Raw genomic sequence first — 25,954 nt, forward strand, 5'->3', positions numbered from 1 at the left:
AGCCCCTACATCACCACATGTTGTTCAAATGGGTTTCAAGAAAAAAAAACTCCTGGCTCATCCAAAAACAAACTCCAGCATATTTAGTTGTCAGACAGGACTGGAACTTCAAATGGGACTGGCTTCTATGGTCAGATGAAACATTAAAAAGAGCTTTCTGGCAGCAAACCCACCAGATGGGTTTGGTGCAAACAGGGATAAAAAGTACCCCATGCCCACGGGTTAAATATACTGCTTGATCTTTAATGTCCTGGGCTTCTTGTTCAGATACATGGCATCATGGATTCTATCAAATACCAACAGATAAAAAAACCTAAACCTGACTGCCTCTGTAAGAAATCTTATAATGGACCATGTTTGGATCTTCCATCAAGACAGTGATCCAAAACAAACATCAAAATCAACACAAAAATGTGTCACTGAGCACAAAATGAAGCTTCTGCCATTGCTGTTTCAGTTCCCTGACCTAAACCCTGTAGAAAATGAGTGGGGTGAACTGAAGAGAGGAAGCACCAACATGGAGCTGGTATTCTGAAGGATCTGGAGAGATTCTGTATGAAGGAATGGTCTCTGATCTCTTGTCAGGTGATCTCCAAACACATCAGGCATTATAGGAGAAAACTAAAAAGAGCTGTTATCTTGGGAAAAGGACGTTGCAAAAATTGGGTGCCAATAACTGTGGCTAACGTGAACTAGAGAAAAACATTTATTTCATAATGAGATCCCCCCCCCCAATTTCCAATGTTTTACTTCAATAAAAGGTTAACATTTTGTACATTTTTTGAATGAAGATCAAAAGGATGAACAATGCAGATTTATTTTCACAGCCACCTTTGCTCATATTTATAATATTAATAGGTGACACTGTAGGCCGTCTGTCGTCTGTCCTTACTTTAACCTTAATTCCACTGGTGCCGTTTGGTACATAAGGCGACAAGCATTCTCCGACGGCTTTGATCCGCGGGCCATGACTTCAGCCTCGTCCCATGGAGTGTCGAGTCGACTGCTCACAGGTCTTCCATAAAAGTTCTTCGCCAGGTGATTTTTGGGTGTCCTTGTTTTTGTTTGCCTTGTGTAGGCCACCAGTATATTACCGTCTTGAGTATCCAATGGTCAGGAAGGCGTAAGATGTGTCCGGCGAAACGAAAATGGCGTTCGGTGACTGTTGCAGAGAGGGGCTGTGTGTGGGCACGATGGTATACTTCCATGTTTGTAACATGGTCCCGGTAAGTGATCTTGAGGACACGTCCCAAACAACGGAGGTGGAAAACGTCCAACTTTCGAGCGATGGTTTCAATCATCTTCCAGGTCTCGCACGCATGGGTCACCGTCGGCACAACGATCGTAGCCAGGAGTCGCAGTTTAAAGGGTTAGTTCACCCCAAAATGAAAATTCTGTCTTTAATTACCTACCCTCATGTCATTCCAAACCCGTGAGACCTTCGTTCATAATCGGAACACAAATTAAGATATTTTTGATTAAATCAGAGGGCTCTCTGACCCTCCCATAGACAGCAAGGTAACTACCACGTTCAAATAAGTTTGTGCGCAAAGAAAACAAAAATAATGACTTTATTCAACAATTATTCTCCCCGAGTTACGTCTTCCGCCATTTTGGAGAGTACTCAAGAATGTAATCAACGTAATCATCGTTTTTTTACACTTAGGGGAAAGCATGCGTATGCATTGTGATACTCTCCAAAATGGCAGACGGTAACTCGGGGGAGAAAAATTGTTGAATAAAGTCGTTATTTTTGTTTTCTTTGCGCACAAAAAGTATTCTCGTAGCTTCGCAAAATTGAAGTTGAGCCACTGATATCACATGGACTGTTTTACAGATGTCCTTACTACGTTTCTGGACCTGGGAACATTACAGTTGCGTTGCTGTCTATGGGAGGGTCAGAGAGCTCTCTGATTTAATCAAAAATATTTTGTGTTTCGATGATGAACGAAGGTCTCACAGGTTTGGAACAACATGAGGGTGAGTAATTAATGACAAAGTTTTCATTTTGGGGTGAACTAACCCTTTAATCTGCAGAGGGAGGGAAGGCGAGTTCCAGATTAGATGAAGTCGCGGGAACACGGCAGATGCATTGCCGATGCGGCAGATAACATCTCGTTCTGCATCCCCATTTGAGGAGACGACACTGCCAAGATAAGTGAAGTTTGCAACTTCCTCCACTTTTCCGTCGATTGTAATCGGTACTCTCGAGTTTACATAACCGATGCGAACGACTTTGGTCTTCTGTCCATTAATTTGGAATCCAGCGCTGGCTGCTTGATTTTCTAGGGCCATAGTGAGGTCCCGTAGAGCAGTTTGGGTCGGGCCAAGAATGACAATATCATCGGCAAAGTCGAGATTGGCAAGGAAGAGATTACCAACTGCAAAGCACACAACCTTGTCATACGCCAGTTTCAATCGCGAAGAAATCAGTTATTCCTTCTTCCATCCATACACAGCATCGAGAGCCTTGGTAAAGGTTGCGAAAGATGTCTACAAATCGAGATGGAATTCCGTAAGCCCGGGCTATCTTCCATAGCGTTTCTCGGTGCAAGTCAAAGGCCTTGACAAAGTCGATAAAGTTTAGTGAGATCCGTTGTTGGTATTCCAGTGATTGTTCGATCACTTGTCACAGAACAAAAATCTACTCAATGCAGGATCTGCCCCGTCAGAAGTTCACTTGTTGATCTCTAAGGCAGGCATCGACAGCTCGTCAGAGGCGGTTTAGAAGGACAATAGAAAATACCTTTCCAGGTACCTTTTTTTGGGAGTGTGATTATCACACCTCGTTTCCATTCCTCAGGGACTACTGAGGTTGCCCAGCAAGCATTGAGCAAATCCTTCAGGGCATCAACAAGGCACTGGTCACCAGATAGGAGTAGTACAGGCGGGATCTCATCCAGGCCTGCAGCCTTGCCATTCTTGAGTGCCCGGATCACATTTTTCATTTCTTCTGATGTGATCGTGTCAAGGTTTACTGGCAGATCAGTTATAGGGTTTAGGATGCTGGGATCAAATGCTGGGGTTGGCACTGGCTGGTTTAGGACTTCCTTGAAATGCTCAACCCACCGACGCTCGCGTTCTTCTTGAGTAGGAAGGGCCCTGCCGTCCCGATCTTTGATCGGTGCGCCGCTTCCAGATGGGGAGCAGGTAAGCTCTCGAACGATCCGATATAACGTGTGCGTATCATTGTGATTTGCAGCTTCTTGTGCCTCGGTCCCTTTCTGAATGACCCACTCATGCTTGTCATGTCTGCAACTTCGCTTTTCTTGTTGATCCAAGTCCCTATATTGCATCTCTGCGGCTTTGCGTTCCGTATCTCTGCATGCTTGGTCCCGGACTTGCTTTGCATGCCGCCGTTCATCTATCAATGCCCAAGATCGAGGTTGGCATGGGTGGCGGCTAGGGAGAGCCTAGCTTCAGTACCCCCAAGAAAGACCAAAGCACCCCCAAAAAATGAAATAAAATAAAAGCATTTGACTCATAACGCATGCATAACTCGTACAATGCAACGTGACGTGATTTGCAGTCGCACTTTTTATAATGTCATAGCATTTTATTTTAAAAATGGAGTGGTTCCTTGTGCCAAGTAGGCTTGCCCCCGACTAAAGATTTTTAGTCACCTAGTTGCACGTTTATGTTAAAATGATTAATATCCTCCTGAGACCCAGCCATGGAGTTTTTGTCTCTGTAGTGGACATTATATTTTAGTGAATTTCTTTGAGACCTCACATGTCACAGTTTTAAGTCTGGATGTAAGGAGCACATTCAGGGCTTTTCAGAGAGACCAAATGTTTGGAGGTTTCACCATGATCACTCCCTCTGCTTGGTCTTTAAAATGGCTGACATTAATTTAGTGAAAAAATTGTACATCCTTATGGAAATATGATGATATTTTGTAATTATTATTTAAATCTGATTAATTTTCAAATTGTTTGTCATAAATAAACATCTCAGGAAAATGTTATGGGGTTTCAAACCAAAATATGACTTCCTGGTTTGAAACTGGATATTGATTTCATACATGTCCACTGTAGAGGACACCAGGACTAAAAGCATGTTTATTACGCATTTTGGGAGACACAACAAATGAATATGGAAAGAAATTATATCAATATTCTTATGAAATATTAGATTTTATTATAAAAAAATTTGGCCAATTATTACTCCCATTATTACACTTCTTTTTTCAACATGCTGTCCCAACAGCACAATGATATGCAAATTAGGTACAGTGTATAGATAACATTGTGTTTAATGGACAAACCAGTTTATGTCAATTTTACACACATATTGCATAAAGTAAAATGGTATATCAAATAATTTTGTTATATTTTTTATAACATATTTGAGAATCATCCTTATACAAAGTTTAGTATAAAAAAATCCAGAAACCTAACAAATTGATTGGTGATATTTTTTAAATCCCATTGTTTTTGCCTTTTCATGTCTATTCATGTCATTTTATTTTTTAGAAAAACTGAGTCCTGGTGTCCTCTAAAGAGGTCATAGCATAACATATGAATCAAATATAATTAAAAAAAAATGTTATTTTTCAAAACAAATTTCTTATGCTCTAAACAATGTAATGACATGAAAAAATACTAAATTCACAAAGCTTTTTTTTTCTGGTTCTGAGGAGGATATAATAACCTACTAAACCATCCTTTAGGCATAGGCGTATAGCCTATTCCGTGCTCAAGCACGCGCATAACGCTTGCCACAAAGCACCGGCAAAAGTAATGATTATGAATGTGCCCGGGGAAAAGAAGACATTTTAATTATTTAATAAACTAGAACTTTCTCAGTCAGTGTCAGCTGCAAAGATGAAGTTACCGAATGCCGACGCTCGCTGACTCGCCATCTCCACAAGACGTGCCTTTAATAGCAGGCAAGTAGGCGGTTCATTGTTGTGACGCGCTTCATTTCACGGAGACTGGCAGAAAGCACTGTTTATTTTCTCTATTTTACAAAAGTTCAACATTTTGGTGTTATTGTGAGTGTACATAAATAAAAGCAGAAATAGTTTTTTACGAATGATGTAGCCGATTAGGCTACATTTATCTGGATGACCAAAAATGACGGAGTAGCATATTCTAAGTTTTTTCCGCAGGAAAAAATGCAAGGGATTGTGCGTGCACCTCCATGTCATGCAGGAGGCATTTTTAAAGTCATATTGCCTTTGACTCACATTCGGAAATGCTAATTGAAATTTAGGCGAACTGTATAAAAATCTTTGGGAACTGGCTGATCTGTGTAGGCTATTTGTTTAATTTCATAAAACGAAAAATTGTAATTAAATTGTGATGAGCCAAATAATCATGTAATAAAATGTTACAAAATCGAGTGTGCGATTTATTTTATTATTCATATTATTAATAATAATAATAATAACAACATCATTTTTTGGTCATATTTACTAATAATTGCCCAGATCCCCCGGTCAATGATCTAGCACCCCCTCAGCACCTGCTTTCAAAATTATCTGGCGCCGCTGGAGGTTGGATCCAGCATTCTCTGAAAGTGCCCCGTCGGTGACCAATGGCCGCATCTGCCACGGTTACCAGAGTGTCTCGAAACTGCTCCCAACGAGAATCTAGGTCGTATGGGGGGGCCAATAGTTTGAAGTGATTCCGGACTGCAACAATGTACTGCTGCAATACGACTGGGTCTCGGAGCCATACGACATCAAAAGGCTTTGGTTGCTGGCCACGGGCTGGCTAATGTCGTAATCGAAGTCGGCATGTTGCGACGAGCAGGAAGTTGTCAGTACCCAGTCTGGCCATCTGTTACATTAATGTTAATCTAACAATAAAAGACGAGGGAATCACTCGCTGTTCTTGAATGAACTGCTTTTGTAGCTTTAATAATCAATTTATTTGTAATGAACACACTAAAGTGATTTTTATATTTTATTTTATTTTCTTTTTTCTTTTCTTTTTTTTTTGCATTGGTTCTTATTTATAACAACAAAGATAAAATAAAAATATAGCTATATTGTGTAGACAGCTGTAAACAGGTGTAGCTCAGTCATTTTTTTGTCCGATTCCAACAAATTATACATCATTTTGATGATCTTTAATCGAAGTTGTCAGTACCCAGTCTGGCCATCTGTTACATTAATGTTAATCTAACAATAAAAGACAAGAGGGAATCACTCGCTGTTCTTGAATGAACTGCTTTTGTAGTTTTAATAATCAATTTATTTGTAATGAACACGCTGAAGTGATTTTTACATTTGATTCTTTGTTTTTCTTACTTGAATTCTTATGTTTAGATGTAAAATGAAAAAAGTAATGCACTAGGCCTATTTGTTTCTTTCTTTGTTCTGCTGTTTTTTTGCATCTGTTCTTATTTTTAATAACAAAGATAAAATAGAATGAATATAGTTTATAATATTATTATGTTAATATTAATTAATATAATAATATTATAATAATACTCCCTGCAAAGCTACATACTGCTACATAAGAAAAAGGGTACCTTTATTTACCCATAAATGGCACACACACACACACACACATATATTATAGTTTATAATATTATGTTAATATTAATTAATATAATAATATTATAATAATACTCCCTGCAAAGCTACATACTGCTACATAAGAAAAAGGGTACCTTTATTTACCCATAAATGGCACACACACACACACACACATATATACATATATACTGTGTGTGTGTGTGTGTGTGTTATATTCGCAAATATTTCTAGAAGAAAAGAAATACAAATCGATCTTTCTGGAGGGCCAAGAAAAAAATCCTTGTTTTATGAGTAAATAAAGGTACACTTTTTCTGAGTATGTAGATTTGCAGGGAGTATTACTATAATATTATTATATTATTCTACTGCTATTTGTTTCTAGGGGAATCCTGGTGTGTTAGGTCAGCAGGGCCGGCAGGGGCTTCCAGGTTTGCCTGGCCCCCAAGGACTTTGTGGCGAAAAGGGTCAACGTGGACTCATAGGCTTGCCTGGGCTCTCTGGCCCGGAAGGAGACCAAGTACATAGAAATACACACTCACCCACAAACAATTCTTAGAAAACTCAATACAAGGGCTTTCATTCTGTTGCATTCTTTTGTGTTAGGGCTTTCAAGGAGATCAAGGCTATGCTGGATTAGGTGGAGTGCCTGTAAGTGACACTCTGTAGTATGAAATATTCAACAATAGAAATGCTCTGTGTGTGTGTGTGTGTGTGTGTATATATATATATATATATATAGATAGATAGATATAAAAACTAGACAGCATGTATATATTATATTATATTATATTTATTATATTATATTATATTATATTACAATAATCTTCCAGGGTCATCCAGGGCCTGGTGGTCTTCCGGGGCTTCCAGGGAAGGATGGCTGTAATGGAACCAGAGGGCAGCGTGGGTTGAATGGTGAGATAGGACGACCCGGCTTCCCAGGACCAATGGTATGAGAAATGTTACAAGCAATTTGTAATTTATCTTTCGTGTTGACTGGGCTCATTCAGTGTGTTCATTCCTGCAGTAAATGATGTCCATGACTCCATTTTTTTTTTTTTTTGCTTGTTTCAGGGACTACCTGGGTTAAAAGGAGCCAAAGGAGACGCATTTACAAGGATACGGTTCCTTCCTGGAACACCTGTATGTATAATTCCAAAAAATGAGTTTATGGGTTTATATTTTATTACTACTGACTATATTCTGCATGCAGTCCGGAGGTTGAGCATTGTTGTGTCATATAAAATCAAATATAAAAGCTGATTTCTTAAACAGTAAAATACTTCTGTAGTTTTGTTGTTTTATTTAGAGATACTTTATAATCATCTTTTTATACTCAACAATTCTGTTATCCTCATTCACAGGGTGTCGATGGACTACCTGGAATACCTGGACCAGAAGTATGTACTAAGTGCAAAAAAACCTTATGCAAAAGTCCTTATATAAGCTATAATGTATTAAGTGCAGTTTTATTTATTAGTTAGGTTTGTTTTGTTTGTGTGTGTCTGTGTTTGCATGTGCACAAAGGGGCTAAAAGGGGTCTTTGGCCCACAAGGTCCACCAGGACGAATGGGACCTGATGGATTTATGGTGAGAAAAGCATTTACTCTTCAAATAGCACCATTTTTTATTCATCCATACTATTATTATATGTATAATTATATAATAATGTATGTATTCTGTTTTTGTTTTTTTGCAAAATTCAAAAGATCACAGTAAAATGTTTTTGAAAAGAGTATCTTATGCTCACCAAAAATATACTTTTTAAAAATATTTTTGTTTTATTTAATTTAATGTTTTTTTCTAATTATAGGGCTTTCAAGGATTACCAGGTCCAAGAGGCCTACCGGTGAGTTTTGCAAGTGCATGCCTATGAAACTGAAGATTCACTGAGAAGTTTCCCTATCTGAAGTTTACAGTTTATTAGCTCAGATTTGAAAACCTGAAAATCTTTGTTCCCAGTGCAGCAGCCCTAGACTTCTAGCATCTTTCATTTAACATGCACTTCTGCTTGTTCTTCTGTTGCCTGTGCATTAATATGAAGCCGTTTTTGATTATTTTAAATCTTCTTGAATTATATTTTGTTCGTTTGTCCATAGGGAGACCCAGGAAGTTCACTGCCTGGACCAAAAGGAGATGAGGTAAATAACACACTTGGCAGTGCTGGCTTTATATCATACTTGAATTTGTGTTTAACAACATCATCTTGATTCTCTTACAGGGGGAACAGGGGAAACAGGGTAAACCAGGTCCTTTTGAATATGTGGAGCCCAACCCAGAAGACTATGTGAAAGGCGAAAAGGTAAAACGTCCATATGTGAAACAAGTTTTCAGCTGTTGAGGATGCCAGGCAGCTTCCAAGGAGAAAATTATGGTGGAATTTTATAACTTTTTTGTAGGGGAGGAAAGGTCAGAAAGGAATTTGTGGAGCACCTGGCCCAGAGGTGAGTATTGCTGCATATTTATTTGAATTTATTAGTCCTAATAACTTCTGAACTAACATAGGAAGCCCTGATATGTGACCTGTGTTAGCTGAAGCTCATTAATGTGGTTTTACATTCATTTTTGTGTTTCTCAGGGTCTTGAAGGGCCTCCAGCAGAAAAAGGAGAGAAAGGCATAATTGGTTTACCTGGTCAAAGAGTAAGATTATTCACTAGTTTCCATATCAACTGATCCACTACAAACCAACACCACAATCCAGCCAAACATAACATCTCAAACCAACAGATAAGACTACAAACCATCTATCTAATAACAAAAATTCAACCTGTCATAACACTCAAAAACAAACAATCATAGAATTCCAAACCAACCAATCAAAACATTCCAGACTAACCAATTAAATTATCAGGAGTAAGCATCGAATTCCTCTCATTTCACATATGTGACCCTGGACCACAAAACCAGTCTTAAGTCGCTGGGGTATATTTGTAGCAATAGCCAAAAATACATTGTATGGGTCAAAATTATAGATTTTTCTTTTATGCCAAAAATCAATAGGATATTAAGTAAAGATCATGTTCCATGAAGATATTTTGTACATTTCCTACCGTAAATATATAAAAACTTAATTTTTGATTAGTAATATGCATTGCTAAGAACATCATTTGGACAAATTTAAAGGCGATTTTCTCAATATTTAGATTTTTTTGCACCCTCAGATTCCAAATATTCAAATAGTTGTATCTCGACCAAATATTGCCCTATCCTAACAAACCATACATCAATGGAAAGCTTATTTATTCGACTTTCAGATGATGTATAAATCTCAATTTTGAAAAATTGACACTTGAGACTGGTTTTGTGGTCCAGGGTCACATATTCAGATTGTGCAAGTATGAGTTAATTTTAAAGAAGTTAGAAAACTAATTTAATAACCAAAACTCTTACCTTCTTTTTACTTTTTCAATTATGTACAGTATGTTGTTGTATTTTTTAAAACATTAGGGCTTGCCTGGATATCCAGGAAGAAATGGCTTTCCAGGACTTAAGGTACACTTTTTAATCATTCATAATTTACTATTAATAATGATTTATTTATTTTTAAATGATAGGTTTGTTGAATTATACTGTTTGTCACTTCTGATGTTATGTTTTTACATATACAGGGAGCACTAGGGGATAATGGTCTCCCTGGTCTATATGGCAACCCAGGGCCAAAGGTCAGGCACGCATTCTGACTAGACGTTGTATGAAAGAAATTGATTTAGTAAGAGTTATCTACTTGCAGTATATTGTGATTTGTTTGCTGACACTGCTGCTGTGAATGTGTAACAGGGCTACCCAGGAGACCCCGGACCTAAAGGAAACCCAAAATACCATTACAACAATATGATGGGTAATAGAGTTAACATTATATCAAACACAAAGACATGTGAAATGTACTGTACTGTCTGTGGTTAGGTACAGTATTTACCATGAAGATTGTGTCACTTTATTTCTTAAATAAATTAGCAGTGCAAACTAGAATTCTTTATATTGAGAGTTGCAGATGAGGTGGATCTGTTTGAAGAGTTTTTAGATATCATTGCATTTTTATATATCAAATGTATAATATAATATACATATATAAATATAATATTTAATTTAACAAGTTTTTAAATTTGTGTATTATAAAATCTTATGATTTTTTAATGTGTGCTCTAGGACCACCTGGAGATTGTGGGCTTCCTGGTGCAGCCGGACTTCCTGGGGATAGAGGGGCGATGGGTATACCTGGACCCCCTGGTGATCCAGGAGCATCTATAAGAGGTCTGAAATATCTTAAATGTCATTTATGTATGGTATTTATAAACTTAGATGTCTTAGTGCATGTTTTTCTTTCTTTTCTTGATTCTCTTTCTAACTCTGCTCTGCTTTTAGGTCCAGTGGGTGAATCTGGTTTGCAGGGTCTTAATGGACTCAAAGGAGAAAAAGGTGACCCAGGAAAAATATACGGGTCATACTTAAACTATGGTAATATTTCAGATTTTTTTATGTTTGCTTACCAAAATATTTTCAATATGCATTTTCCTAGACATTATAATGATTTGAAAGAGTTATTGTATTATTCGTGTGACTGACTTGTTAGGGGCAGTCGTAAAAAGCTGGAATTTTTTCATTTTTTTGAACTGAAGGTACATTTTCATCACCGTTTTTGGCTTTAAGCATATATGAAATTACATAAGTTGTATATTCGTAGTCATTAATGGGATTTGAGGGACTCAAAAGCTGTAAGTAGATGTGTATTTATTTATAATCTTCTTCAGAGATCTGCTGTTTTGTCCAAAACACAATAAGTACTGCGTAGAATGGAAAATAATAAAAAAAATCTTTAATACCTAAAGTGGGGAAATGTGTGTAATTATGTGTGTATGTGTGTATGTATGTGTGTATATTTACAGTATATATATGTGTGTTGGCATATGTATATGTTGGTCCATATATAATTAAATGCATAAGCAAATATATAATTGGTCTTGAATTGCTGATTTGCTGCTCAAGAAACCAGTTTGTTGTTATACATTTGTTTTAACATTTGTTGATTTGTTGATTCTTTGATGAATAGAACGTTCAAAGAGCAGCATTTATTTAAAGTATAATTACTTAATTAATAACATTTAGAAATGTCTTTTCTGATGCCTTTAATCAACTTCATACATCCTTTCTTAAAAAAAAAAAATTTCAATTAAAATAAAAAACCTTTCTGACCCCCAAAAATTTGTACTGTAGTATACTGTTTTCTCACTCTTACAATGTAAATGTCAAAAACGAGAGAGAATAATAGATTTTTTATGGTTTTTTAATATAATTTAATAACATATAATTGCTCTTCCTCTAGGTGAACCTGGAAAACGTGGCCCTACTGGACCCAAAGGACAAAATGGAATTCCTGGTAATCCTGGTGAGTGGATGTGGATTTTTCCCCCTCAAATTGTTACATTTTCTGTTGTCTGTCTTAACCAGCCCTGACAAACTGATGTGATTGAGTCACATCAAAGTATCTGTACATACCTGTATAAAATGCATGTTGGAGAATGTCTATATAATTAGACATTTGAGAGCATGTAAGTGTTTATTTGGTTCCAATAATGCTTTTGTTTACTTTTCATAATTGCCTTTTGTCACTGAGATGTCTTTTGTCATTTTTTATCTTTTCATTTAATTTGTTATTAATATTAATAAAACATTTTGCGTGTTTAGCATAGACACACTAACCTATGTCTCATTTAGTTGACATTATTGATAATGTCGATATGTGTGCATCATCACTGAAGTTATTGTATGTTCTTCAAGCATGTCTTCCTTCTTTGTTTGCCTGCTTGCATGTCGTCTTTGTGTGTATGTCCATCCTGTTACGGTGTCAACATTTGTCTCGTCATGTGTTTCGAATGAACAGTTTGCGGTGAGCATAATGTTTTGACAGTCACATGCTACATACATTTATCCAACACCTTTATACATGTAACATAATACTTAGATACATAAGGCATGCAACTTTAAGAGCTATCATTCTAAAGAAATACAGCTAATACACTGTGATGAGAGTAACTGTCTGTGATACAGGTTACTACTGCGTGCCTGGTGTGCGTGGAGAATCTGGACAGGTTGGAAATAGAGGGCCCCCTGGATTAAAAGGTGTTCAGGGGAGAAAAGGTGAGTTTTCATACATTGACATATAAACTTATATTTATATAAAGATTTATATACCTGTGTGAATGTCATTCTATTAGATTCAAAATATCAAACCAAGTGGTGTCTGCAAACAATGCATCATTTTTTTCTTCGTAGAACTAGCTTTTTCTTTTTTCTAAAACTTTGAAATATATTATTATTACTTTTTTTTTCTGTTCAAAGGTTTGGGGTCAGTAAGATTTTTCTTTTTAAGAAATTAATACTGCAATACATTGATCAGAAGTGACAGTAAAGACATAATGTTACAAAAGATTTATATTGTTACGAAAGATTTCTATTTTTAATAAAGGCTGTTTTTTTTACTTTCTTTTCATCAATGAATTCTGAAAAAAATGCATTACCGTTTTCACAAAAATAAGCAACTGTTTAAAACATTTGATAATAATAAAATCAGCATATTAGATTTCTGAAAGATCATGTGACACTGAAGACTAGAGTAATGGCTGCTGAGAAATCAGATTTGGCATCACAGGAATAAATTACATTTTAAAATGTATCAAAAAAAATTTTTTTTAAACTGTTATTTTAAATTGTAATGTTATTTCACAAGACTAATTAATATTACACAATACTGAAATAAATGCATCATAAGAGATGTATTTCAAAATCATTAAAAAATTCTTACCTAAAACCTTTAAGTCAGTTAAACCAGAAAGAGTATATTTTTTTGAACAGAACATATTTTGTTGTCAAACGTTACTGTAAATGTTTTGCTTAAAATATGTGCTTTTTTGATATTTTGTTATGTAATATAATATTAATCATACACTTTTAGATGTGACTTAATTGTCCAAATACTGCATCTTTTTCTGGTGCTGTCCATGGTGCTGATTATTTTTGGTTCTTTTGTCCCAACTGTAAAGTTATGTGTAGTGTGTATCAGCGTCCATTAGGAGGCGGCAAAGAGTACATCTTTTCTAACCCAAGTATGAGCACATGTGCTTATATTCTTTGTGTTTCCTTACAGGCCCTGATGGGGGATGTGCATGTGAGCCCCTTGGTGATCTACCTGGTGATCCTGGCCCCCCAGGCCCTCCGGGTTTCCGTGGTGATCCAGGGCAAAAGGGGTTCCGGGGTCCTCCTGGTGATGTCGGATTCATCGGAGAGATGGGTGGGAGAGGTGTAACTGTACGTAAACCTGATTGAAATTCAATATGTTTGTATTGTGCTTGTGTGTGTAATTAATCTTTTTTGTTGTTGTTTGTGTCTCTTGTTGTTTCTCAGGGTCCCAGAGGCTTCACAGGTGTCAGAGGGCTTAAAGGAGAGAAAGGAGAAGTTATGGTGATCTGCAAAAAGGGTGAAGCATATTCGCAGTTAATGGATTTTTTTTAGTTTTTTGTTCATTTTAAGACTCACCCAAAATGGTCTAACATCTAAGGATAGGTTCTATATTATAATACAGCATGAACTGATATGATGTTAAATGCCTGATAATGAAACTATAATGCTGTTTTTTTTTTTTATCCCCGAGCATTATGTCAGAATTGTGATTTAAAGTTTCATGTTTCTTCTGATTTTTCTTAAATTATCTATAAAATCTGTCATCTTTATTTTACATACAACTGACATGCAGTTATCAGAAATTTTTGCATTATGTTAAAGGGGAGAAAGGTGGCACGGGATCTGTTGGACCATCTGGAAAACCAGGGTATAATGGGAGGAAAGGGGCTGATGGGAAAATGGGTGCCCCTGGAGATCCTGGATCTCTGGTAAGACATGTAAACAATTATAAAATAAAAAACAAGTCATAGATAGGTGTAAAGTAGTACTGTACATACTTCCATGCAAAATGATTTCTGAATATCATGTAAAACTGAAGACTTGAGTAATGGCTACTGAAAATTCAGCTTTACCATCACAGGGATAAACTGCATTTTAAAATATATTAAAGTAGAAAACAGTTATTTTAAAGTGTAATAATATTTCTCGATATTATATATATATATATATACACACAATATAATATAATATAACCCTAATATATACATATATTTTTGCTCAAAATTATATTCATAATGACTGATATATTCATAATGATTATATTCATGTTGTCATTTGAGAAATTATTTTTTTTGCATTTTAGGTAGTGCACTTTCACCAATAAGCACAAATCAATAGAATGTCGACACATACACATGGTTTATTTTCTATTGTACTGATTACTTATTATATAAATTAACATCAAAGACTTGTGCACTCTCTCTGTCTACATTATGAAAACAACCATGAAATTTCTAATAGTAATTCCAAATTGCAATAATGTTTCTCCATTAAAACAACAGCGGTTGCGTAGGTACATTTATTCAGAAACCACAATCATAAACAAAATAGTCGAGATCTCATGACAGAACACAGACCAGCTGATTGACACAGAATGAAATTTCATTTAAGCAGAATATTTCACATGGAGAGCACTAAACTTCAGCTTACTTGTTTGCCAGTGTTTTCAGATCATCTTTGGTGCTTTCGCAATGAAGATCAAGCGCGTGCACATGGTTGCCAGATTGCCAAAATTTAGCAAAACACTGAGCAGAAAATGTATCCTTTTAACAGAGAAGCTCTGATTCAAGGATTTGAAGTCTTGATATCTGGCAACCACACACATGAAAGCTTACGTAGTACAGCAGTACGCAATAATATTGCAAAATTGTAAAATTTTAAAATAAAAATTGATTTTGTATTTTGGTGATTTGTATTAAACTATACATATACATACATGGTGCTGTTTTGTTTCTAATTGTTAAGCAACGTAATTAATTATATATTGTTTATAAACATTATTTTAAACATTATGCACTTTTTTCAAAGATAGTTATGTTGTTTTATTGCTTAGAAGAAACTTGCATTAGTAATATTTTGCTCGATGCGCCCTCTTGTGGCCTCAGGAGATAAGCCAAAAGCTTTTTTCCCCCTAAAAGAAATTATGCCTTTTAAATTCGAATGTAATTCGAATATTGATAATATTTTGATACAAATTTCGAATTTAGTTATTCAGACATTTTGACAGCCCTAGATCACAGTTATCATTTATTGACCTTATTGTTGTCTCGTCATTGTCTCGTTTTAGTCAGGGGAAAAAAGCTTGTCAAGGAACATTTTTCATCATAGTTTTCTTTAACGAAATTAACATTACACACACTTAACGGACTTTTTTTTTTACATTTTGGAGTCATGATGCAAACAAATAGTTTATTCAGTGTTTTGATTCACTGATTCATTGAAATGGTCACTTCGAAAGAACAATGAAAATAATGAAAAAATTTAATTAAAAAAACACCTGACCCTCTAACATTTGCACGTTTTCTTTAAAAAACAAACAAAAAACCTTGCTACGTGTATTGCGTTAGGCTAACAGAGACTTGTCATAGCACTTGCATTTTATTGCTCTTTTGTTGATTTGATTGCTTCTTTTGTCCTCATTTGTAAGTCGCTTTGGATAAAAGCGTCTGCTAAATGACTAAATGTAAATGTGTGTATATATGGCTGAAAATTAGTCTTAGGTCTTGCTTACATACAACAATGACAGTTCAATTCACATATCAATACAATACTTAATACATTACACAGAATTATTGTGTATGGCGCAAAGGTTTGTTTATATATTGCTTTAGTTGCCTTCAGTGTCCTATAACGGCATCCAGATGGTAACAATTCGAAGGCATAGTTCAGAGGGTATGTTGTATCTCCACTTATAGCCAGAGCTTTCCTCCTAACTGCCATATTATACAGCTGATCAATCGATTTTTGCTTAAACTCTATTATTTTGCTTGCCATTTTTATAATACTGTTATTTACAGACATTATTCGCCCAAACCAAACCATTATATTATACCCTAAAATACTTTCAATTAAACCAATATAAACTCTTTGCAGTTGTATCGACCATAGTGAGCATAGCATCCTCTGTCCCTCTTTGTGGCTTAGACGCAAATTGCAATACATCTAGGTGATCTGATACAAATGGTTTAAGATGATAACTAATGACGCTTTCCATACATTTAGCAATGTATGCATAGATGTGTGTATGTATATATATATATATACTGTGTATGTATTTAGGATGATTTATTTATACAGTAATTTACAATCATTAATTAATTACTAAAAAAAAAAAACTTTATTTCCTTTCCAGGGAGATAGTGTTGTTGGTGCGCTGGGTGACAGGGGGTGTCCAGGAGCTGCTGGGGTAAAAGGCCTCAGAGGTCCACCTGGTCCTCCTGGCCCTAATATGATGGGGTCAGTTGGGCGACGGGGAGAACCAGGGGAACCAGGACCTCAAGGTCAGACGGGACCCCCTGGTCCTAAAGGCGTTCAAGGTAAGTAAGGCATTCAGTAAGCTGAGTAAGGTTGTGCTATCCACTATAAATACAATTTATTGAAAACAAATGTCAGGATGGAGGATGTTGAAATCTGTTGATGTGTAAATGTTTGAGGTCAGTGAGAATTTCTTGATTTTTATTTATTTTTTGATAGGTGATGCCCTGCCCTGTGAACCTGGCATACATGGAGCCCCAGGTTCTAAAGGAATGCCTGGTCATAAAGGTAAATATATATTGAAATAATTTCTGAATGAAAGAGTGAGAGTTCTCTCAGTTTGGTTGAAAAAAGAAATGATACAACTGAAGGAATAAGAGTATTGTAGAGGAATAAGAGGAACTGAGTATTGTAAAAGAGTATTTAATATTAAATTGAATAAGAGTATTGTACCTTTAAAGTGTAAAGTGTAAAAACTAAAATCATAAGTCTTTGTTATACATGTTACTTATTTTATAAATTAGATTATATTTTTACTTACTTTTGCTCATTATTGGGTGCCAATTTTAGTTCTAGATCTGACATTCTATATACAATCATTCTCTAAATGGTACCAATTTTTTGGATTAGTGCACTTTTGTGGTTATAACTCAGTACATGATATAACCAATAGATTCAAATTTGGATATTTTTATTGATGTTTTTAAAATTAATTGAAAACAATGTGGTTGACATTTAGTGGTTGCAAAATCTGTGGGAAAATGTGTGAATGGTAATTACTTTGACAGATAAATTAGAGAAATAATTGTAAATCTAAAATAAATTTGATCTTAATTTCTCAAATTTCAAATGTGTGCTACTTATCAAGAACAAACATGGAATAATTAGTCAGACTTAGTTGATGTTTTGTTGCAAAATGTGTATTGAACTAATGAAGCCTGTTTTGGACTCTTAGAATTTCTTTAAAGGGGTCATATGATGCTTTTTTAAAGATCATTATTTTGTGTATTTGGTGTAACAGAATATGTTGACATGCTTTAATGTTCAAAAAACACATTATTTTTCAAATACTGTACATTATTGTAGGTCCTATATGCCCCACCTCTCTCAAACGCTTCGTTTTCTACAAAGTCCCTCCTTCCGACAAGCGCAGTCTGCTCTGATTGGCCAGCTGACCCAGTGCATTGTGATTGGCCGAACACCGCAAGCACTCGTCGGAAATGTAACACCCCTTACCATAATCGCCAGCTTCAGCTTTCAAAATAAATGTAAAGACAAGAAAGGAAAACTTGAAATCGCATCATATGACCCTTTTAAAAATCGTTTCTCTTAAACTGCAAGTATATGAATTGAAAGGTACCCAATTCTCAAAGTAGAAATATCACAGCACTGATGATTGTTATCAGATACAGTATATGACCAAAACCTTCATGTTTTCTTCCAGGTGAGATAGGTCAGCTTGGAAATCCAGGATGCAAAGGACAAATTGGACCAGATGGTCCCAAGGGAGAGAGTGGAGATCCTGGCGATAGTGGGTTAGCAGGATTTCAAGGTAGAGAATATAATTTAAAGTTTTGGTGTATTTAAAAACATTTCTGTTCAATTTATGAATGTTTCTAAATCTTTGAATAAACCCTCTTTGATTCTATTCAACATGCATTTATCAATTATTCTATGTCCGCATGATATACCCACAGTATCAACTCGACTAGAGCACGTCAAGTTCGAAAGTATTACAAAAATCTAATATCCCTGCAATCTCGTCCGCAGGTCCAGTTGGATCTTTAGGAGATCCAGGTGACACTGGGCCAGATGGCACCAGTATTAGTGGCTCACCTGGCACACCTGGTAATCGTGGACCTCAGGGTCTGAAAGGGTCTTTTGGAGACTCTACTACAGGGGCCCCAGGACAGATGGGGCCCGGTGGTATTCAGGGACGTCAGGGCCCTAAAGGTGTCCCTGGATCTCCTGGGTCAATTGGATTGCAAGGTACTACATTGAGACATTGAGACTTGCATAATATCTGGCAAACAGCAATAGGATATAAAGAAAATAGTATTTAAGGGTTATTAAATAAAGGTTTTAGGATTTGAAAATATCCCAGAAAGTCCATCAATATTAATTGACTTTTTCTGCAGGTGCATCTGGAGTCCCTGGACTTCCTGGTAGAAAAGGGGAAAAAGGAATGGATGGTACACCAGGAGCACCTGGTTGCCCAGGTGGGGGACCAGAGCTGTGTGACAAAGGACAAGCTGGTCCACCTGGTAAACCAGGACCACCAGGCTTCACTGGACAGAGAGGTGAGTAGAGACCACTGTATGAACAGAAGCTTGTTGAGATTGTTCTCATAATAATAGGCGTGTTTCCATTACAGATTTGCGCAAAACTTTGGCGATATTTTATAAATGTCGATAAAAAAGTATTTTCGAAATGACGGCGTTTCCATTAACCAATGTTATGCGACTAAAACATAACCTTTTGCCTCTCGCGATAAGTCGTGGCAACGGATATTGGTGGGATTCTGGCTATATTTATTCAAAGGAGGCATATGCGTGTATCTTTACAGAAGCAGCACAAAGAGCCGCTTCAGAAACGTGCGTGGCGCGGCTGGAATAATCACAAGCATTGCTAGTGGCCGCAATCAGCTTCAGTGGCCGTATCAGAGCCACACGGCACCGCAGACATGTGCAGTGTAAATTATCTAAGCATTAACATTAGGGAAAGCCCCTTATACTGGAGAGCCGCCACGTATGAAGTGTTTCTTGGAGGTTATAGTACATTGAAGAATGATCATATGACTTTTTACATGCGCCATGTGACCTGCAAATGCGGGAAAAAAAAAACGTTTCCATTGCAGTTTTGCAAATTATTCCTTTTTGCATTGCCTGAAAAACCACCTCATGCGAGCGTAAAAACATTTTTGCGATATATGGGCGTTTTTGCGAAATTGACGCGTTTCCATTAGGCATATTTTCAGTTCGCAATTTCAATTTGCGCAATTTGAAGGGTAATGGAAACACGCCTACTGTCACTTTTCTGTGTTAGGCTGCCCTGGAGAGAAAGGACCACCTGGGGGGGCGGGATCTCCAAGCATTGGAGCCAAAGGAGAACGTGGTAAGCCTGGTACCCCAGGCTATCAGGGACGCGCAGGCCTTCAGGGACCTTCAGGACTCAAAGGGGACAGTGGAAATCCTGGAGGCCCTGGACCAAAGGGTAAAGAGTGTGACATGTGACATTTAAACAAATCGCTAACTGTGGTTTGCAACATTTTGATTAACTGGAACATATTTACAGTTAAGATGGATGTTACCGTTAATGGTAGCTTTACAGTGTATACACTACCATTTTGAAAGAAGTCTCTTATGCTCATTGCTCACCAAGGTCGCTTTTATATAATACAAAATACAGTAATATTGTGAAATATTATTACAATGAAGAAAACTGTTTTAAATTATAATTTACTTAATAATGTAATTTATTCCTGTAAAGCAATGCTACATTTTTAGCAGCCATGACTACAGTCTTCAGTGTCACATGATCCTTCATAAATCATTCTAATATGCTGATTTTCAGGTCAAGAAATATTTCGCATTGTTATCAAAGTTGAAAACAGTTGCTGAATATGGGGCGGGGAGGGGATTTTTTAATGAATAGAAAGTTGATGCATTCTTGCTGAATAAAAACATTAATTTGTTAATACTTATAAATTATTATTAATAAAAATAATGTTTACATTAAGTGCCATTATTATGGTGTTAATATTAATAGTTAATTAAAAAAAATAAGATATACTGAATTAATGTAGACATTAGATTCAACACTGAAATGTATTTATTTTTTGAAGTGTGTTATATCAAATTGCCATTTAAATATATGTTATATAGATATTTAGAGATAAATACAAAAAGGCTGTCAGTGGCTGTCAGATTCTCATTTGTCATGTGGTATTGCAACTCAGGTTTGCCTGGATTTCCTGGTCAAGATGGCTATCCTGGCAACATAGGGAAGACTGGCCCTTTAGGGGCTCCTGGACCGAAAGGCTTTAGGGGTCCCAATGGATATCCAGCTTGCCCAGGGGTAAACGGAGCCAAGGGCCAGAAAGGTACTTTAAAACACTGTGATATACCATATTGTCATGCTTTAGGTCAGGTCTAATGTAATGATGGCAGTTAAATGAATCAAATACACATGTTCTTATATGTTTTCTGTTTTTTACAGGATACATTGGGCCTCCAGGACCTCCGGGAGACATGATTTCAGTGCCTGTGAAAGGCCAGCTAGGGCCACCTGGACTTAATGGGGAGAATGGGGTCTTTGGAGAAAGGGGTAAATCTGTAACAAATACTCAAATCCTGTATTGGTTTTTAACCTTTAAAGAAAAAAACTTGTGGTTTATGTGGTTTACTTGCAGGTAATAAGGGTGACCCAGGGCCGCCTGGACAACCAGGGTATCCTGGACATAATGGACCTCCAGGGTTTGAAAGTGGCCAGCGTGGACCGCCAGGCGTTCCTGGGTTGTCCAGCGAGCCTGGTGCAAGTGGGCAACGTGGGCCAAAGGGAATTGTAGGATTCCCAGGGGATAATGGTGATCCAGTGAGTGGAAGTAATTTTTTTAATATGAATCTTATTTAATTCTTGCCAAATTATTTTAATTTTGTTGTTGGTTTGATTGTCCTGACAGATATAGATAGCTTACATAAACAGGACTAATGAAAAATTAACTGTAACTATATGTAAATCATAGGCATTAATGCTTGTTTCTTTGTAGGGTGATCCTGGAATGTCTGGTCTGCCAGGAACCCCTGGTTTCCCTGGGTTTGATGGTCCTAAAGGTAAAATACAATGCTTGAAACTTTGCATACTCAAACCAACACAACCCTTCAAAAGTTTGGAATCAGTAATTTTTTTTTATTGTTTTTGAAAGAGGTCTTTTATGCTCACCATGGCTGAATTTATTTGATCGAAAATACATGAAAATAGCTAATATTGTTAAATATTATTCAAATTTAAAATAAGTGTTTTGTAATATATTTTAAAATGTCAGTTATATGTTTGATGGCAAAGCTTGAATTTTCAGCATCATTACTCCAGTCTTTAGTGTCACATGATCTTTCAGAAATCATTCTAATATGCTCAAGAAACATTTCTTATTATTAATGTTAAAAACAGTTGTGCTTTAATATTTTTGTGTAAACTGTGAACATTTTTCAGGATCCTTTGATGAATAGAAAGTTTAAAAGAATATAATTTATTTGAAATATAATCTTTATTTAAAATATAATCTTATAATCAGTTGGTGTTAACTGTCACTTTTGATCAATTAGATGTATCCTTGTTGAATAAAAGTATCAGTTTCTTTAAAAAACAAAACAATACCATTCTGGCTCCAAACCTTTGAAAGGTGTACGTGTACATATTCAAACCTACAGTGTGACCCATACAACGACTACACAATCGTGTTATATTCAATCTGCACATTTGACTCTTCTTTGAAGTTATATTAATTGCAAAACCTACTTGTACTGTCTTGTATAGGTGACAAAGGTGAATCTACTGGTGGGCCAGGACCAACAGGTGAGAGAGGGCCATGTGGATACACAGGCGTGTCAGGTAACGTTCAACCTACTGTCCTCTTTCGTTCTTGTACTATAATATGTATTTCTATAGTACAGAAATGCATTGGAAAAAATGATAGAGCTGTAAAAACATTCTCTTTCTCCCCAATAGCTCCCCCTGGTGACAAAGGAGACTATGGTGACCCTGGCCCACAGGGGCCTAGGGGAAGCTCTGGTCCACCTGGACCACCTGGGAACAATGGCCTGACTGGACATCCAGGTAAAATAGATCAGGCTCTGAATTAGCAGATACACACATCTGTCACTGCACATCTTCTTAAATCCATATTAATGTGCCTTCTGGTATTCAGGAGTGGTTGGGCCCCCCGGTCCGTATGGAAGACATGGTCTAGAAGGTCCTCTGGGGCCTCCAGGTAAACCGGGCCCTAAAGGAAACCAAGGATGCGGTGGTCTTAGAGGTTAGGCTACTTATGCTGTGTACAAACAAACTGCCACTAATTTCAAAACTGGGACAATCATGTATACATTTTAAACTAATATTATTTCACTTTCAGGATCTCCGGGGCCCCCCGGGCTCCATGGACTTGACGGCCTGAAGGGGGACAAGGGTGAAATGGGATATCGAGGTGAGATATCGAGGTTGTTTGTGCTGTCAGAAGTTTTTGATATTGCCAGATTAAAAACATCCCTGTCATTCCCTCTCTTTCGTTGTCCTTCAGGAGAGGATTTAAGCGGTGATAGGGGCTATATAGGACCAACTGGAGACAAGGGCACTCCAGGAGACCCAGGGTTGCAAGGTCCATCACAAACAGGTGTTCGAGGTCCAAACGGACAGCTTGGGGGCCAAGGTACATAACTCATAATTCTATTCAACCTATTCATAACCTCTCATAGTGACAGTTGCTGAATGATTGTACAGGAGGCTTCCATTAAGGTTTCATAAAAATGCGGTTCAACAGTTTTTTTTTTTTAAGAAGTTTCTTTTATTCAGCAAGGTTACATTAAATTGCTAAATGTCTAGTGACACTAAAGACATTTACCTAAGATTTTAGTAAAAAGTTTATCTATCACAGTTTCAACAAAAATATTAAGCAGCACAACTCTTTTCAACATTGATACTATTGTTTAATAATAATGTGTAATAATGTTATGAAATATTTATTGAGCAGCAAATCAGCATGTGACACTGAAGACTGGAGTAATGGCTGTTGAAAATACAGTTTTGCATCCCAACAACAAATTACATTTTAAAGTATTTTCAAATAGAAAATTATAAATAAAAATAATATTTCATAATATTAATGTTATTACTGTATATTTAATCAAATAAATGTAGCCTTGGTAAGCATAACATTTAAAAATGTGTACCAACCAAAGGTTTTTGAACGGTAGTGCACTAATTTCAATATTTTAACAAGCAGAATTGTAAATAATATCAGGCAGCATAATCACACTGTTTATGATCTACTTTAATCCACACTGTCATCACTTTCTCTTTTTTTATATAGGAGACCCTGGTCCAATGGGTCCTGCAGGCTTTCGTGGTGAAGAATGTAAGATTCCTAAACCTGGACCTAGTGGAGAACGGGGTTACGCTGGGCCAGATGGAGCTCCAGGTGTGTGTGGTCATTTGGAAGCACAAATGATGCGCACAAATAGAATTTGAGGTCTAAGTTGGATAGCACTGCTACAAATCAGGAAGACAAGCTGTAATGTGCATATGTAGGCTATGTGTTTATGCATAGAATTATGTATTGTGCATGGTGTATGTTTTGCTGTTCCAGGGCCCGAGGGAGAGAAAGGAGAGGCAGGCAGTGTGTTCACAGTGAGTGGTGATTTTGGTGAACCAGGTGGTCCTGGGTCACCAGGGTATAAAGGAGAAAAAGGAATCAGTGGGCCCAGTGGCCTCCCAGGGTCTGACGGCCTAGAAGGTCCAAAAGGTAAAAGGAAATAGCTTTCATTAAAAGTTTAGCTTATGAATCCAAAATATTTTGGGGCCACTTTACATTCACAGTTTGTCATTCAGGTTGTTCTATTATTATTTTTCCACAGGTGAAGGAGGACAATGTGGACTTATGGGCCTTCCAGGACCTTCTGGCACCGAAGGAGATTGTGGACCCCCAGGACTTTTTGGTGCAAAAGGAGACAAAGGGGACCCAGGTCATTGGAGCCTTCAGATCATCAAACTGACCGTCTTATGAATCAATAAAGTTATGATTTATGCCCTCACTTTCAATTTCTTTCTCCCTTTGTATTTGTAGGGCCAAAAGGAGAGACTGGGGCTGTCAAACGTCCTGCTACTCCTTATCCCCTTCCTCGTGGTCCTACTGGTGCTCATGGTGCACCTGGCCCGGTTGGTGATGTTGGTGATCATGGACCTAATGGCGTTGGGGGTCTGAAAGGTACAACTCAATTTAACAGCAGGATGTTTATTTTTATAAGATCATGAAATGTCTCCAATTCTTACCAGTTGTGTTTGTTAACTAAATCCAAAATGATTTTTGATCATTTAAATTCATTAAAATATAAACATTAGATGAAAACCTTATATAAAATAGAAATATACTGAAAAACACTGTAAAAATTATGAACAAAGATTATTGAAGTACTTCTTACAAGAAAATACTGTTTCATTCTTTCTACTTCAAAATTTAGTGTGTCAATTCAGTGTTACTTGCTGGTTTTTAGTGTGTGTGTGTGTGTGTGTGTGTGTCTGTGTGTGTGTGTGTGTGCAGGGCTGAAGAGTAACGAACTACATGTAACGGCGTTATGTATTTAAAATACAAAATATGAGTAACTGTATTTCGTTATAATTACATTTTAAATAGGTGGTAATCAAATTACAGTTACAATCGAAAAGTATTTTAGATTACCAAAGTGATTACTTTGAATTTTAATAAAATTTCTTAATTTAATATTTAAGTAAACAGTTTGGGGATTTCAACCAATAAGACAACTGATTCTCTGTTGGAAAAAAAACTGCGTGCTGCAGCCTATTCATTTAGCAACTGAATGACACCGAATTCTCCTAGAATTCACACTTTGCATTCAGTTAACAGATCCATACGAATCATGCATGAAATAAAAGTTTATAAAGTCAAACGATAGCTTTGTGTGCTTTACAGATGAACTTGAAGTCTTTATTAATTCGAAATGTTCAAGAATAGATCACCTTTGGCGCGGTAATGCAAATCGGAGTTCATGATCCGATTCGTGAACAGATGATTCTTTTGAGTCAATCTTTTAAATTAATCATTTCTTTTGTTTAACGAAACCACTGTGAATGGTTCACAAACTGGATAGATCTGAGGTGTGTTTCCCAAAAGCATCGTTAGCGAACTGTGGTTGTTAAATTACATTGAACTATAATGACATTACTTGCGACCGTAGTTGCTTTAGGAAACGAGCCATGTCAATTTGTGCCGATCGCTTCTCCATAGAGAGGATTATCAGTGAAGTAAT

At 36.7% G+C, this 25,954-nt stretch overlaps 1 protein-coding gene across 1 annotated transcript in view; it reads left to right on the plus strand.

Moving 5' to 3' along the window:
• Positions 1 to 25,954, plus strand: part of LOC107704741 (collagen alpha-4(IV) chain-like) — a 56,263-nt gene that overhangs the window by 23,046 nt on the left and 7,263 nt on the right. The window contains exons 5-45 of the mRNA XM_016507729.1: positions 6,873 to 7,007; positions 7,094 to 7,138; positions 7,321 to 7,437; positions 7,562 to 7,630; positions 7,852 to 7,887; positions 8,015 to 8,077; positions 8,301 to 8,336; positions 8,587 to 8,628; positions 8,709 to 8,789; positions 8,887 to 8,931; positions 9,066 to 9,128; positions 9,936 to 9,980; positions 10,097 to 10,150; positions 10,266 to 10,326; positions 10,635 to 10,739; positions 10,851 to 10,943; positions 11,809 to 11,871; positions 12,367 to 12,372; positions 12,534 to 12,623; positions 13,630 to 13,790; positions 13,887 to 13,959; positions 14,265 to 14,371; positions 16,795 to 16,978; positions 17,136 to 17,204; positions 18,361 to 18,468; positions 18,687 to 18,905; positions 19,055 to 19,216; positions 19,962 to 20,129; positions 20,875 to 21,018; positions 21,135 to 21,242; positions 21,328 to 21,509; positions 21,685 to 21,748; positions 22,452 to 22,526; positions 22,644 to 22,751; positions 22,843 to 22,950; positions 23,047 to 23,118; positions 23,212 to 23,340; positions 24,001 to 24,108; positions 24,277 to 24,432; positions 24,545 to 24,652; positions 24,754 to 24,894. Coding sequence (XP_016363215.1) covers positions 6,873 to 7,007; positions 7,094 to 7,138; positions 7,321 to 7,437; positions 7,562 to 7,630; positions 7,852 to 7,887; positions 8,015 to 8,077; positions 8,301 to 8,336; positions 8,587 to 8,628; positions 8,709 to 8,789; positions 8,887 to 8,931; positions 9,066 to 9,128; positions 9,936 to 9,980; positions 10,097 to 10,150; positions 10,266 to 10,326; positions 10,635 to 10,739; positions 10,851 to 10,943; positions 11,809 to 11,871; positions 12,367 to 12,372; positions 12,534 to 12,623; positions 13,630 to 13,790; positions 13,887 to 13,959; positions 14,265 to 14,371; positions 16,795 to 16,978; positions 17,136 to 17,204; positions 18,361 to 18,468; positions 18,687 to 18,905; positions 19,055 to 19,216; positions 19,962 to 20,129; positions 20,875 to 21,018; positions 21,135 to 21,242; positions 21,328 to 21,509; positions 21,685 to 21,748; positions 22,452 to 22,526; positions 22,644 to 22,751; positions 22,843 to 22,950; positions 23,047 to 23,118; positions 23,212 to 23,340; positions 24,001 to 24,108; positions 24,277 to 24,432; positions 24,545 to 24,652; positions 24,754 to 24,894 — 4,003 coding nt within the window. The remainder of the gene's footprint in view (positions 1 to 6,872; positions 7,008 to 7,093; positions 7,139 to 7,320; positions 7,438 to 7,561; positions 7,631 to 7,851; positions 7,888 to 8,014; positions 8,078 to 8,300; positions 8,337 to 8,586; positions 8,629 to 8,708; positions 8,790 to 8,886; positions 8,932 to 9,065; positions 9,129 to 9,935; positions 9,981 to 10,096; positions 10,151 to 10,265; positions 10,327 to 10,634; positions 10,740 to 10,850; positions 10,944 to 11,808; positions 11,872 to 12,366; positions 12,373 to 12,533; positions 12,624 to 13,629; positions 13,791 to 13,886; positions 13,960 to 14,264; positions 14,372 to 16,794; positions 16,979 to 17,135; positions 17,205 to 18,360; positions 18,469 to 18,686; positions 18,906 to 19,054; positions 19,217 to 19,961; positions 20,130 to 20,874; positions 21,019 to 21,134; positions 21,243 to 21,327; positions 21,510 to 21,684; positions 21,749 to 22,451; positions 22,527 to 22,643; positions 22,752 to 22,842; positions 22,951 to 23,046; positions 23,119 to 23,211; positions 23,341 to 24,000; positions 24,109 to 24,276; positions 24,433 to 24,544; positions 24,653 to 24,753; positions 24,895 to 25,954) is intronic.

The sequence above is a fragment of the Sinocyclocheilus anshuiensis genome, unplaced genomic scaffold (genome assembly GCF_001515605.1).
Source record: "Sinocyclocheilus anshuiensis isolate Anshui unplaced genomic scaffold, SAMN03320099.WGS_v1.1 scaffold758, whole genome shotgun sequence".
Lineage (NCBI taxonomy): Eukaryota > Metazoa > Chordata > Actinopteri > Cypriniformes > Cyprinidae > Sinocyclocheilus > Sinocyclocheilus anshuiensis.